Consider the following 13,507-nt stretch of genomic DNA (forward strand, 5'->3'; position numbering starts at 1 on the left):
CAAAAGGCATTATTAATATGAATATTTTCCTGTTCAGGTTGTTCAAATGTCTATCACTATTGCCAATTGTTTTGTAAAAGCAAAAGAAAACATTGTCCGTGGCATATGAACAGTTCATTTTAATTTTCCAAGCTACTTTGAAAATGGAACAAGTTATTATGATCATGTTTGCAGGGAGTATATGTACACACACTACAACATTTCTTTGTTCTGGTAGGTGGTGCAGTTATATAGTCTTTCAGAGACACCATCACAGCATGTCATTTTTGCTATCATTACAGCAGGTCTATTCTACTTTATCGTTCTATGCATGGAGCTGTGCTCCAAGCATGGAGCCGTGCTTCAAATGTGGAGCTGTGCACCAAGCATGTCGTGCTTCAAGTGTGGAGCTGTGCCCCAAGCATGGATCAATTTTCCTGCGACAACTATCTTTCTTTCTATCCATATCTTATCCATAGAGGAATATATTATTTCTATTAACAAAAATGGTGCATTTTGATGAAATTCTGACTAAAGAGAATATTAACTGGTGAGCAAAATATTCCAAATGTATCTTGTTTCAAGATAAAATCAACAAGGAGATTACAATATATATATATATATATATATATATATATATATATATATATATATATATATATATATATATAAAACGTTCATTTAAAAGTTTTGGTTAGGGTCGGTTTAGGGTTAGGGTTAGAAAAAAGGGTTAGGGTTAGATTGAATTTAGTGTGAAAGTCAATGTAACTGTCGACCTAAGGTATGATCCATAGTAATATATATATATATATATATATATATTATATCTTCCATATAAGTGTCACATTGGTTGCCACGGGGATATCCCTTGAAGGCAGCTAATTGGGTTTTGATCAGCAATTTTACTCAAACTTAGCGCATGCAGTAACCAAACCGAAAACTTTCAACAATTCTCCGTTTTGTTTTTCTTCTTTCTTCTTTGCATTTTTCAGGACGAAAGACTTGAAACATTTAAAATCAACGCTTGGTTGACAATGGTAAGTCGTTAAAATACAAAGAACTGTTTTAACAAATTCTGAATTTTGGCCTCTTCTCGGCCAAGATTACTTTCAAGTTGAAATCTCGTAGTCCATTTTTTCTTTTTGAAATTCCTTTCAACTATTTGATGATGATATCTTTTCTTGTTTTTGCTTTGTTTTTGGGAACCCATTGATTAATGCAGACCGACCCTGAAGTTCTTTTTCGATTAAAGCCGAACGGATATTTATATCGATATGAAGATTAATCCCGATTAAGAAAAGTGCATATAAGAAGTTAGCAGGTATAGATGTGATGGTTGATGTGGAGTCGGGGTGGGGCAAGGAGCGATATTGGGATTACTATTGTATGACGTTATACGCACAGATCTCAGTGAAGGGAGATGAGGGCAAGTAGACGCCAACCTTTTTTTCATGGGGGGGGCATTCTGCATTTGCGCAAGAGGTGAAGCTTTGTGATTGGATTTCAACCAACAACAACAAAACATGTGATCCGGAATACTCGTCACTTGCTTAACTGTAAATAAATTGGGACATTCCGATGTGACTTTCAACCACTTATATCCATAAACTATTTCCTATTTCGGCACTTTTCAAAAAGCCTACAATTCCTAACCATCTTTTTTATTGTTTCGCCGAATATACGTAACTTCATCTTGTTGATGTTGTATTTACTGTGAAAAGTACCTCTTCGTACTAAAGTGAGAAAAAACCAATCAGACTAAAATTCAACGAAACAGCTTTCCGAAGCGATCAACCAATCAACAAGCATGCGTGCTGGTTTCGATGCTTTCTGATTAGGTAAAAAAAAAACGAATTTGGATATATTTGTTATACCGTTGAAAAAAACAAAACAAACAATGTTTCCAGCTCGGCTTATATTTATGTACCAACAGGCATATATAATATCTGCAGCTTTCAGCATGCGCTTGCTAAAAATCGCAGGTGCTGAAAACAAAACATCTACTGGCTAAAATCAAGATCAGTACCCTGAATTGGAACAAACATCAGTTACGATGCATGGCAATTGAGAGCAGCCCAATAGTATATATTTGTTGATAATATGTTAGGTATACGGAATTCGTGTCGATTCTGTAACTGACGATTATGAACCGACATATGTGTTCGTAATGTCTGCAGTTCATCATACGTTACACACATAAATATCAATAAAATATAAACTCACCTCTGCACCTATAATCTTTTGTCGGTCTACGAGGCCCATACGCCTGCAATGTTCACCTGCCTCTCAAGGAAGGCTATCTCCCTTATACATCATTCCAGGACATCTAATCATTCTCAACTATTATCCTCCATGTTGTTGTATTTTTGGCGTCCCCCTCCTTCTCCTCTCTAGCTTGGGGTGTCCAGGTGAGTGTTATGCAATAAGGGTTATATCTCTACTCCATTCAAGAATATAAAAAAGAAAAAAACGTAAGAATTGTTATTAGAATTTTGAAAACAATAGACTAACATTTAGTTTTTTCTCTGAGGACCCAAGCGGCCCAACGTCATTATATCAAGTTAGCATTAAAAGAGCATTCCAGATACAATGCATATTTTTAAAGAATTTTTATTATTACTTTTTGTTTCGAAAATCATTGTAGCTACACGACTCATTAGTAGCACTCTTTTTTTCTGTTTTCTTGTCTTGACTATATATGACGTATCAATACTAACATTTTTACTGAATTCATTATTGAAGTGGCGTATGTGTTAAAATATACCTCCCGCCAGAAATCATAATTTGTGATCATTACATATCCATAGTATTCCATGAATGCTGTCGTAACTAATATAAAAACTAGCACGAGGTCGCCGTTGATAAGCCAAGTAGTTCTATTTTTGGTTATAAAAGGAATGATAAATATCAGCATAATCAAGATTTTTGCATCCAGATTTTCTTTCTCCCGATTGCAAATTTTATAACTTGTATATGTCCAAACAGAGGCCTGAAATTTCATCCAAAAGATAAGTATCTTTATAATTTTTACTACTTTCGGTATTACATTTTTTTCCAGACAACTTTCTATAAACCCATACATTAAAGGTTTTGTTACTGTAGAACAATATGCATGTGCGGGGATACTGATAAAGATCGCGTATAGCGAAACAGTTTTAGTTTGTTTAAAATTTGGGGCCAATTACTGATCACTTTTAAGTAGCTTCTTTTTTTTTTGAGGTGCGATTTGTAAGCAATATCAGCAAATCTAGCGAGTATTGATCCAAAATAAAAGAGTGAAATTGATATACTAGCATTTTGCTTTCCTTCTTTACCAAAGGAAGATTAATGAGCGAATAAGTTAATAACGTCATTCAGTGCTCAACATTTCGTCGCCCGGACACGTTTCCATGGTAATAATATTAAACACATGTATGAAAGAAACATACAAAGGAAAATTACGTAACTTTCCGATAGTTGTTAAAGACATAATATAGTTAAATGAAAAACAATACTTGCTATGATATGTCTTAAACAGCTGTAGTTGTGTTATCAACCTAACGGTCGGTTCTCCCGCCAAAATAAATAAATAAAAATAAACAAAATAACGCCCACAAAAAGGTAGCAGTAACCGGTGCACCAGTGCAGACCAGACATACCAGAATAATGATGGATTACAACATTGTTACAGTGACGAGGTCACCCCCCCCCCAACTCCCCGCCCCTCTCACTTAATATAGTCATTAAGATCATCAGTATTGGCCAAAATTGTACCCTGCTAAAATCAGTTTTCACAAGTAATTTTTTTTCTTGAGGATCTAACATACCACGTTTTTCCAAATACATATTGTCTATGGAAATAGACAGTTCAATAAGTTAGTGAAAAAGTTAGCTAGGATTGTGACAATCCAATAAGTTGTGGACGGTTTAATATGAGTGACCATTTTTTAAACTTTCTATAGCACAATTTGGGACGGATACTATTATCCTTCAAGAATAAATAACTGGAATGCCGATAACACGCGCGAAATAAAACTACATCATAATACAGAGTATTTATTAGGACCTAGATATAAAATTTAAAAAATAAATAAAATGAAACTAATTTAAGCACTCAGTGAGTTAGTCCATTTACATCGACGTACGTCACGAGTAATATTAAAACAGACAAGTAGACACTTTTGCCCCCCCCCCTCCCCCCACACACATATATACCTTCACACATACATGTATATTGCACTATAATAACACAGCTTCAGCTAACAACTTAGTCTACTGTTTACTCATACATCTGTTTACAGTCGTGTTGCAAGAGTCCAGATATATCACTTATATAAGCATCAGGTTGTGTGGAAATCATTTAATTTGTAATTAAAATCGGATTAAATGGCTTCAAAGAACTCATTTACATCAAGTTAAGAATGAACCGATGGAACAATAGACAGTTTAAGTCCAACGTAAATCGTTTTTTTTTCTTCCTCTTTGATTAACTATTAATTGTGAACTGAATAGGTATGCAGTATACCGCGGATGCAGGAAAAGTGTGTCGCGGTAAACTAAGTTATCTGATATCTGTAAGGCAGGCATTGCAAAATTTGTTAAAAATCGTTATTCTAGCTTTCTCTTTGCGGTGTTATTTGTAGTTTAAATTTGGGTTTTGTTTTGATGTCGCACCAGGATGTGAGAAAGGGAAGACTGTAAGGGGTAAAAGTTTATTTCTAAAAGCAATTCTGCTCCCCCCCCCCCCCTCCCCTTCTATTCAAAGTAGATGAATTCAGAGCGGAGCAATAATAACAAATTGTCGTTTGTATCGAGAAAGGGAGAAAATACATTATTGACAATTTTAGATGGTTGCATATATAGCTCTTAACAAGTCTATATATTCTCGATAACATTTTCATACATAATCATATGAATCCCATTGGGGAAGATCAACCATACAATATGACAGGTTACGACGAAAATTGTCTCAATAATTGCCTAAGCCTTAACCTGTTTGAAATAGTGACTCAATTGCCGCACCATTTAAACGATGGAGAAATAATTTTGTTTGAGTTACTTGAGAACATGTATCTCAATATTAATATGACAAAGGGTATGCTAAAAGGATAAATCGCAAAACAAAGTAAAGAAATAATCTCGTGGTCTTTGAGATCGTATGGTGGCAAGTAGTAGCTGTTTTATATAGAATAATCCAGAAACTTAATAATTTTCCTCATATGAATTCACAAACTACGGTAGCTACTAGTGAACATTATAGTGACGCTCAGTGAAATACAAAGACATTCTTATCAATATATCCCGAGTGTAAATGCTATAATTTTTTCTCCACCTCCCCCCCCCCCCACACTTCTTGTGCATGTAATATTCATGCGTCGAAGATGTTTGGTCCTAATGTTAATGATAAAAAAAAAGAATACTACTAATTAAAGAAATAATCTTTTATTCCTTCCATCTATCTATCTGTCTGTTTGTCTGTCTGTCTGATATCTGACTATATGTTTAATCTATCTGTCTGTTTGTCTACCAATTAACACAGGGGTACAGAAGATAATCATGTACGCAATAATCCAGTATGTATATATGCACATATAATTCTTTTTCTCTTTTCTTCGGAATTTGAACTTTCCTGAAATGAATGCATGACCGAGCGTGAAAAGTATAAAATACAGCTCGTTGACTTTTTATTTTTTTAATATCTAGATTAATTGAACTAGCTGCATATTATATTACTTCTTGGCAGACTTAATCTCAATATTATGCGGCAAGTAGGTAGATGTAATATCACTATTGCGAAGACCTTATAGCTCTCCATTAAACCTTCTTTTTTTCGAGCAGTCTGTCTCAATGGTCTTAATGACGTTAGTTTGTGCAATGTATGTTTGCGTACAGTTATGATCAAACCATTGAACTAGAAGGATTATATAGCATCGGAGGAAACATGCTTTGGTGGAAAAAAATCTAATCAAATGCTATATATCTTACTATCGAACTACATCCATAACGAAAAATAAAACTGGTTGGTTATATGAATCCGTAGTTAAATGGCTCTTCGATCGGTTAAATGAGGAGGAGGAGAGGGAACATGGAATCAAACAAAAAGCAAATTTAAGTTCAACTTTAAAGTAATATATCGAACATGCCAGCCATTGTTGAGTGCAACTCACATTAAATATTAATAACTGGAACTCGAAAATGAAAGTATTTTTTAGTGAGTGATTTGAAGTATTGAGTATTGCGTTTCGATATTTTAATTACATTAATCCGTTTGATCAACTTTTACCGCGATCGTGTTGACTCGCTGTTGACAATAAACAACAACATCAACAACAGACAGTTGAGAAAGTCTTTTAAACATACTAAAGGAACTTTGTTATTCGCTCAGCAATTGAAATTAACTTAATCTATTATGCGTATGGAGCTAATCTCCTGTGATTCCACAGCCGATTCACACTGCAGAGATTATAGTAACTACTGTAAATTTTAAAGTTTTGTACCAGAGTAAAAACTGGATCTTGCTGATAAATCGGTAGCATGTGCTATTACGAGTACAGTGAGAACTCAGGATATGTTTAATCCCAACAAATGCATCATACTGGATTACACATATCCTGTTCTTACTGTAATCCTATAACAGCACATGTTACAGATTTATTGCACGATCCAGTCTTTACTCTGGTACAAAACTTTAAGATTTATAGTAGTTATACTGTGTTCTCTGTGTGGATCGGGTTGGACCCCACTATACCATGTTAACATCTTTACTATATAAATTTAGCTACATAACACTACATCATCTTGTTATGTTGGAATGTGTATGCTTCGGTGTTAAATTTGCTCATGGTCATAACACTTGATTATGTATATAGTATGTATATGCGGGTATGGGTTTCAGTCTGGGTTATAACATCATGCATTATCAATAAATATTTTCAACTCCCATTTTTTCCCTCTTCTGTTTAACAGCGCTGGTTTGATGAGTATTTAACTTGGGATCCTGATGATTACAATGGTTTGACTAACTTCAAGATATCTAAAGATATAGTATGGATGCCTGACCTGTGGCTCTACAACAAGTAAGTGCTATACACTATTATACACGAGACACTTTACAATGTAAATATAAAAAAGGGGATTCACAAGATATCTAAGGATATAGTATGGATGCCTGATCTGTGGCTCTACAACAAGTAAGTGCTATACACTATTATACACGAGACACTTTACAATGTAAATATAAAAAAGGGGATTCACAAGATATCTAAGGATATAGTATGGATGCCTGATATGTGGCACTACAACAAGTAAGTGTTATACATTATTATACACGAGACACTTTACAATGTAAATATAAAAAAGGGGATTCAGAAGATATCTAAGGATATAGTATGGATGTCTGACCCGTGGCTCTACAACAAGTAAGTGCTATACATTATTATACACGAAACACTTCACAATATAAATATATATAAAAAAAAAAGGATTCACAAGATATCTAAGGATATAGTATGGATGCCTGATATGTGGCTCTACAACAAGTAAGTGCTATACACTATTATACACGAGACACTTTACGATGTAAATATAAAAAAGGGGATTCACAAGATATCTAAGGATATAGTATGGATGCCTGATCTGCGGTGCTGTACATTATTATACACGAGACACTTTACAATATAAATATAAAAAAAAGGATTCACAAGATATCTAAGGATATAGTATGGATGCCTGATCTGTGGCTCTACAACAAGTATAAGTGCTATACATTAGTATACACGTGACACTTCACAATAATATTCACATAGTTTATGAAAAAATTACTTATGGGGAAAATGTATATACACCTCACTCAATTAATGACATGTCTGTATGGACAGTATTGACATAGCGTTGATAATGTACTTTACTTTCACATAGGGTGAACGGTTTTCCTTTCTTTTTATTAGCAAACCACGTTTATATTTGTTGATATATTTTCCAATTATTTATCGGTTGATGATTTATTGACAAAATTTTGCCAGAATGATAGACATCCCTTACTAAAGTTTTAGGTAGATGTGAAAATTATCTAATTTCACCTCTCAAAAATCCACCAAAATGTCAAACATACATTTTCACCCCCTTTTTTCTGTCTTTAACTTGATGTTAGGAAATTCAGTAAACATACTCTTATACTATGCAACTATAACAAATATCAATTCTTTTGAATCAACTAGGTTAATTTATTTATTTATTAGTTCGTAAAGTCAAGCGATGATTTTGCGCTTAGTGAGCCAGTTAAGAAGTAAGATAGTAATAATGGGAAACATCGGCTCCCAAAAAGGACTTCGAAATAAATTTCTCTGACTTTTTAATGTTGCGCATGACTGGCTGGGATTTGACCGCAACTAGCCCTATTCCCACAACAGAGACTTTTAAGAGCTGTGAATTTGACGTAAGCGCCGTGATAACTTTCATAAACTGTTTCTTTTGGCATTCAAATTTTTCTCCTTTAACAGATGTGAAAATCCCAAATGTTTACTACATACCTCAGGAAATTTGGGTTATTTCACCCGTTTCATTCCCACACCCGCCCCCCTTTTTTTGAAGGGTCAAAAGAATTTGACATTAATGATAACTGATTAAATTAATCAGTACTATTTGGACACCAAACAGCTTTAAATGAACAAAGAAAAAAAAAGACAAACTCACTCTATTTTTATTAATGTGATGAATAAATGGAGGATGGAATCATGAACATTAAATTAACTTAACAGATGTCAGCTGAAATATAAAAAAAATATATCCCGAATTGCAGCTCTTCATATTTCCAAGAGTTGCAACTTGATAAGGTCCATTTACACAGAATCAGGAAGTTTTGATACGATTCATTTCCTTTCCTTGAATTATACTTGATTTGAGACGTGACTACAGGCTTTATAGTCTGCATAAGGAAATTGTTCACTGGGTACGACGGGAATTGAGTACCAATTAGTATAATATAAAATGATGACAAGCAACACAAAGAGCTCCGTAACACCAAGGGTACGCGAGCAAACGAAGATCTTATTACAAACATGAAATACTCTGACACAGATAAGCATCCCAGAGGAATAGCATTTGACACTTTGGTAACACATAGATACTGCTGATGAATAAATTTGCTCCTCGAAATTCAATATACGATATGTATATATCTCACAGGACTCTCGTTTCTTGTATACTTATGCTCGTTTCAAATTGTAATCCCCCTTCTTCTTTTCTCCTTTTACTCCCTTTTTTATTTTTATTTTTTGCTTTGCTTTTTGTCAATGTATTTTGTAGTGCTGGCAGCAGATATGAAGACTACACGGCTAATTCTATATGCAGTGTATACTCAAACGGTAGAGTGGTTTGGCAATCACCAACCATCATCACCACCCATTGTAGCATGGACGTAACCAACTTCCCCTTCGATTACCAAGAATGTCCCCTGACCTTTGGCCCATGGCAACACGGAGCGGACGAAATAACACTGAATGGAACGGGTAGGTCTCCTAGTCCATCCTCTCCCACCCACTCTTGCTCCCTTTCCAATGAACATTTTCCCATGTATGCTCATAGGATACCATTCTCCTGCTTCTCCATATGTCCTGTTTCGAAAAGTGTCCTTCGCATTAAATATTTACACAAGCTGAAGGGTGGAGGTATTTGATGGGGGTCTTTTTTGGTACGATTGCATAGGGCAGATTTTAATTCTGATAGTCAAAATTACTTAGGACATTCTGTAAGGTATACAGAAATGATATATATATATATATATATACCCCATCTAGGATTGCCTCCGATGCCATCAGTGGTCTGAGAGAGTGAAGAATTTGGAAGAAACTTTAAGCCAAAGCGCCACTTTCTCTTCCAGGAATTGATTTCATTTCAAGGTTTTAGGTTTACATTTTCTTTATTTGGTTTGGTTTCACGCTTGAAACAAGATTCATCATGATCTTGATAAATGCTATTTACTTTATACAATTTACTATTCTTCGTTACATGAATCAATCTCACACATGGTTCGCACGTTTTCATAAGTTGAAGCTAAGTCCAGTGTTGTAAAAGGTGGATCACATCCATACATAGCATATATCACATAATAGCTGCCAGAATGTGGTGACCTGTCAACAGATGTTGATCGATAGAACGACAAATGCTTCCACGAGCTAATCCTTCACGATATAAGTACAATTTGGAAATCGCTGACTGTGTGTCCTATTTCCTCCTCTTATACAAACTCAAGGTTCCGCCGAAAAGTATCTTCGAAGTTCAGGTGAATGGGAAGTCATCGGTTTTGAAACAGTGTCCGGACGGGAGGACTACGTCATTTATGAAGATGACACACCGGTCCCATATACCTTTGTTGAATACTCTGTCAAGCTTCATCGAATACCGACTTACTTTGTCTTCTACTTGATCATGCCCTGCTTTCTAATATCTGGGACGACATTTCTAAGTTTTTTCTTGCCTCCGGAATCCGGAGAGAAGGTCAGTTTGGGTATAACTGTTCTGCTTTCGCTGACTGTTTTTCTCCTGATCGTCGCGGAACTACTACCACCTACAGACGTTGTCCCTATTATAGGTAAGTTGTCAAAAGTTTTCTGCACGTTTCGTTGATCAGATGATGTATAATATTGTGGACGATGTTTGATGCTCCAAGAAGAACACTGGATGATTAGACGGAGGATATATAAGATGGAGCTATGAAACTGTGTTGACATGCAAGACGGGAAAGTCCCAAGTCACGTCTGTGGATATCAATGACGAGTGACGTGCGTATATATAGGGTCGGGAAGGAGGGCGTATAGGGTCGGGAAAGTAGTGTGAACAACCCTTCTGGAATGGTATCCTGAGCCCATGGGAGAGGTCAATCTCTTTCCCGACTGAATGTTAAAAAAAATCCCCAGACTTATAATAGAAGTAGGGACAAGTATCCCGCTTTACGCACGCCACTGTCACACCATCCTCTCCACCCTATACGTCCCCGTCTTATAGGCCACACTGAGGGACAGGATGGGACAGTTAAATTTCAAGCTACGGTAGGCTTGTTTAGTCGCCCTAGTCATCACTTTCTCTGATGGCATCAAAATGAAGTGCATTGTCTTTTCAATTGTCTTTTAACGATGAACGATTTTGAAACGTCAAAAGCAATTGTTTATCCAACGTTTTACTCTACAGGTATCTACTACGCCGCAACCATGGTGATGGTATCCCTATCGCTGGCGATGTCAGTAGTGGTTCTTAATCTTCACCACAGGGGACCGGAGACACATCAAGTACCCCCTTGGCTTCGTAGGATCGTTCATGGTCGGGTCGGACGTTTGTTTATGATGAGACGTACCACTAAGAAGCGGGAGTACGAGACTTACCGCAAACGAAGATGGAAGGCGCTATCCAGCATCGAGATGGAGCCGTTAGACACGGCTGTGAACGGCTGGGAAGATCGCCTGGATAACTCTATGCCCTCCGCGAACGAACTGGACACACGGAAACAACTCAACGCACTTAGATCGGCAAGCTCGACCCGGTTGCGCGAAATAAGTCTTCTCGAATCCATTCGGGAAGAATTCCGATTGATGAGAGAATTGGCATTAGAAAAAGAAAAAGTTGAACGTTGTGAAAATGATTGGAAGCAAGTTGCGCTAGTGGTGGATCGCATTTTCATGGTGATATTCTTTCTTGGTATGCTAAGTACAATGTTTTTCATCGTATTACAATTCAACTTTAATTAAGGTTACAACAAGGTACACTTGCAAGAAAAATGCTTACATTGCGTCGTTACGCTGACTTTGTGCTAAGCGAAAAATTTTACACCGACGAATTTTGATTAAGATTCGGGTATTGATGCCTCGAGCATTTAGAGGAGTGGCGCTATGTTGGTATTTGATGTGTGCAGTTTGTTAGCGTTGCAAGAACGCATTCTTCAGGGCAAAATTGTACACAAGGATGTATTCCACTGGCTGGAATATATAGTAGGTTCGTCAGAGAAAGAGGGAGGAAATGGACCACGCGCAACGAGCGTTGAATGTGGTATATTCTAATTGACAAATTGTTGTATGCGGCGACTTCATAGCTATCGTTAAAGGTTAAAAGCTTTCGTTATACACAATTATGGATTGTTGCAAGTTCTTCTTTTATTCTTCAATTTCTATTTTGGATATCAGTCTGAGGATGAAAATTTTGGATTTCATGCATAGGGTTCATCCGTAGCTTTGTTTTTTTTTCACGTAGAGTTTGGTGTTCATTTTGCAATAAATTGTACAAAGAATGTAGAGTTATCCTATATTAAAAAAAAATTAAGAAATAATACAGAAATAATTGTTACAAAATTATACAGAAAAAATATTTTTAACGAAAAAAATAATGGCATGCATTATCATATTTGGTATATTATTGTTGAGTATTGTAAAAGAAAATAGGTAAAAAAAAAAACACAACAGATTCTAGCAAGTCTCATGGCGTCTTTAATATAAGGTATAGTTAGTATGTAAGCTTGCACCTGAGGGCAAAGAACCTTATATTAAAAGGTAAAACTCAATGAATATTCATAACTGAGTGACACGTGGTTGCCAACTTATTTCATGTTACCGGTTAAGTTTCAAGGATCTTTGAAAACTTTGATTTCATAAGTTTTTCCTGGTTGATATATGTAAATAGGCATATTTCTATACTGATGAAGGTGGAGGTGTTTCTTATATGATTTTAAAGTTTTTACATAAATACCTGCCTTAAAAGGACATTTTTTTCTTTCCTTTATTACTTTATTCTCCGACACTGTTCAATAAGAGAACATATTTTCTCGGCAAAAGCAAAATGATTTTATGAAGGTGGAGAGAAAATGTTTTGCTGGCGTTTCAACAATAATCGACCACTATTCGACTTTCTAGCTTGCTATGGTGGAGAGTGCAGGGAGGCAACGCTGACGTAGTAGTTACGTCATGGCAACACTCCAAGCTTGCACGTTTCAGATCATTTATCTGCGAATATGAGCTCAGTACTGCATCAAATCCAAACGCGCTAGGAAGACAGCATGTAACAAATAATCAACAGAATGAATTTCTTTCATTTTATTGTGGAGGGGAGGGAGGGTGAGGGGGAGGGGGTGTATCACGCCTATAGTTTCAATATATATTCAATACTTTCTGCTCTCTTACAACTCAAATTTAGCTTCGGTCAGGATATCAAATTTTCGAAAATAAAACTTTGGAATATTATAGAAATCATTTACTTGTGTTAAATAAATATTTAATTTTAATAAAGGATTGATCGACTCAGTTATATACCTTAGCCTACATTTATCGATAATTTGTCTATAATAATGTAAAGGGAAACAAAGAATACATTTTTGAAACCTGATGATTCCTTTTACATTCTTTGTCGGCTAAGTTTGGTGCTGATTATAGGGAACTTAGTCAACACATGGAAATGTGAAGTCAAACTCTCTACGTGAGGATTGTTTTATGTTTTACAAAATCTTCAATATGAAAATTGAAAAAAAAATCCCATGAGTTGTGCAAGGTCTGTCACACATTAAGAAAATTGG

General features: G+C 35.8%; 2 protein-coding genes across 3 annotated transcripts in view; one reads left to right on the forward strand and one right to left on the reverse strand.

Annotated features, from left to right (window-relative positions):
• The window catches only part of LOC139967447 (uncharacterized), an 88,474-nt gene extending 86,048 nt beyond the window's left edge, over nucleotides 1–2,426 (reverse strand). Inside the window, exon 1 of the mRNA XM_071971260.1 lies at nucleotides 2,203–2,426. The gene's annotated coding sequence lies outside the window, so the exon portion shown is untranslated. The remainder of the gene's footprint in view (nucleotides 1–2,202) is intronic.
• The window catches only part of LOC139967446 (neuronal acetylcholine receptor subunit beta-3-like), an 83,148-nt gene extending 70,118 nt beyond the window's left edge, over nucleotides 1–13,030 (forward strand). For both annotated transcript variants that reach the window (XM_071971252.1, XM_071971253.1), the window contains 5 exons: nucleotides 972–1,016; nucleotides 6,925–7,034; nucleotides 9,262–9,464; nucleotides 10,208–10,546; nucleotides 11,143–13,030. In XM_071971252.1, the coding sequence (XP_071827353.1) occupies nucleotides 972–1,016; nucleotides 6,925–7,034; nucleotides 9,262–9,464; nucleotides 10,208–10,546; nucleotides 11,143–11,696 (1,251 nt within the window). In that variant the 3' untranslated portion in view covers nucleotides 11,697–13,030. The remainder of the gene's footprint in view (nucleotides 1–971; nucleotides 1,017–6,924; nucleotides 7,035–9,261; nucleotides 9,465–10,207; nucleotides 10,547–11,142) is intronic.
• The last annotated feature ends 477 nt before the right edge of the window (nucleotides 13,031–13,507 follow it).

The sequence above is a fragment of the Apostichopus japonicus genome, chromosome 5 (assembly GCF_037975245.1).
Source record: "Apostichopus japonicus isolate 1M-3 chromosome 5, ASM3797524v1, whole genome shotgun sequence".
NCBI lineage: Eukaryota > Metazoa > Echinodermata > Holothuroidea > Aspidochirotida > Stichopodidae > Apostichopus > Apostichopus japonicus.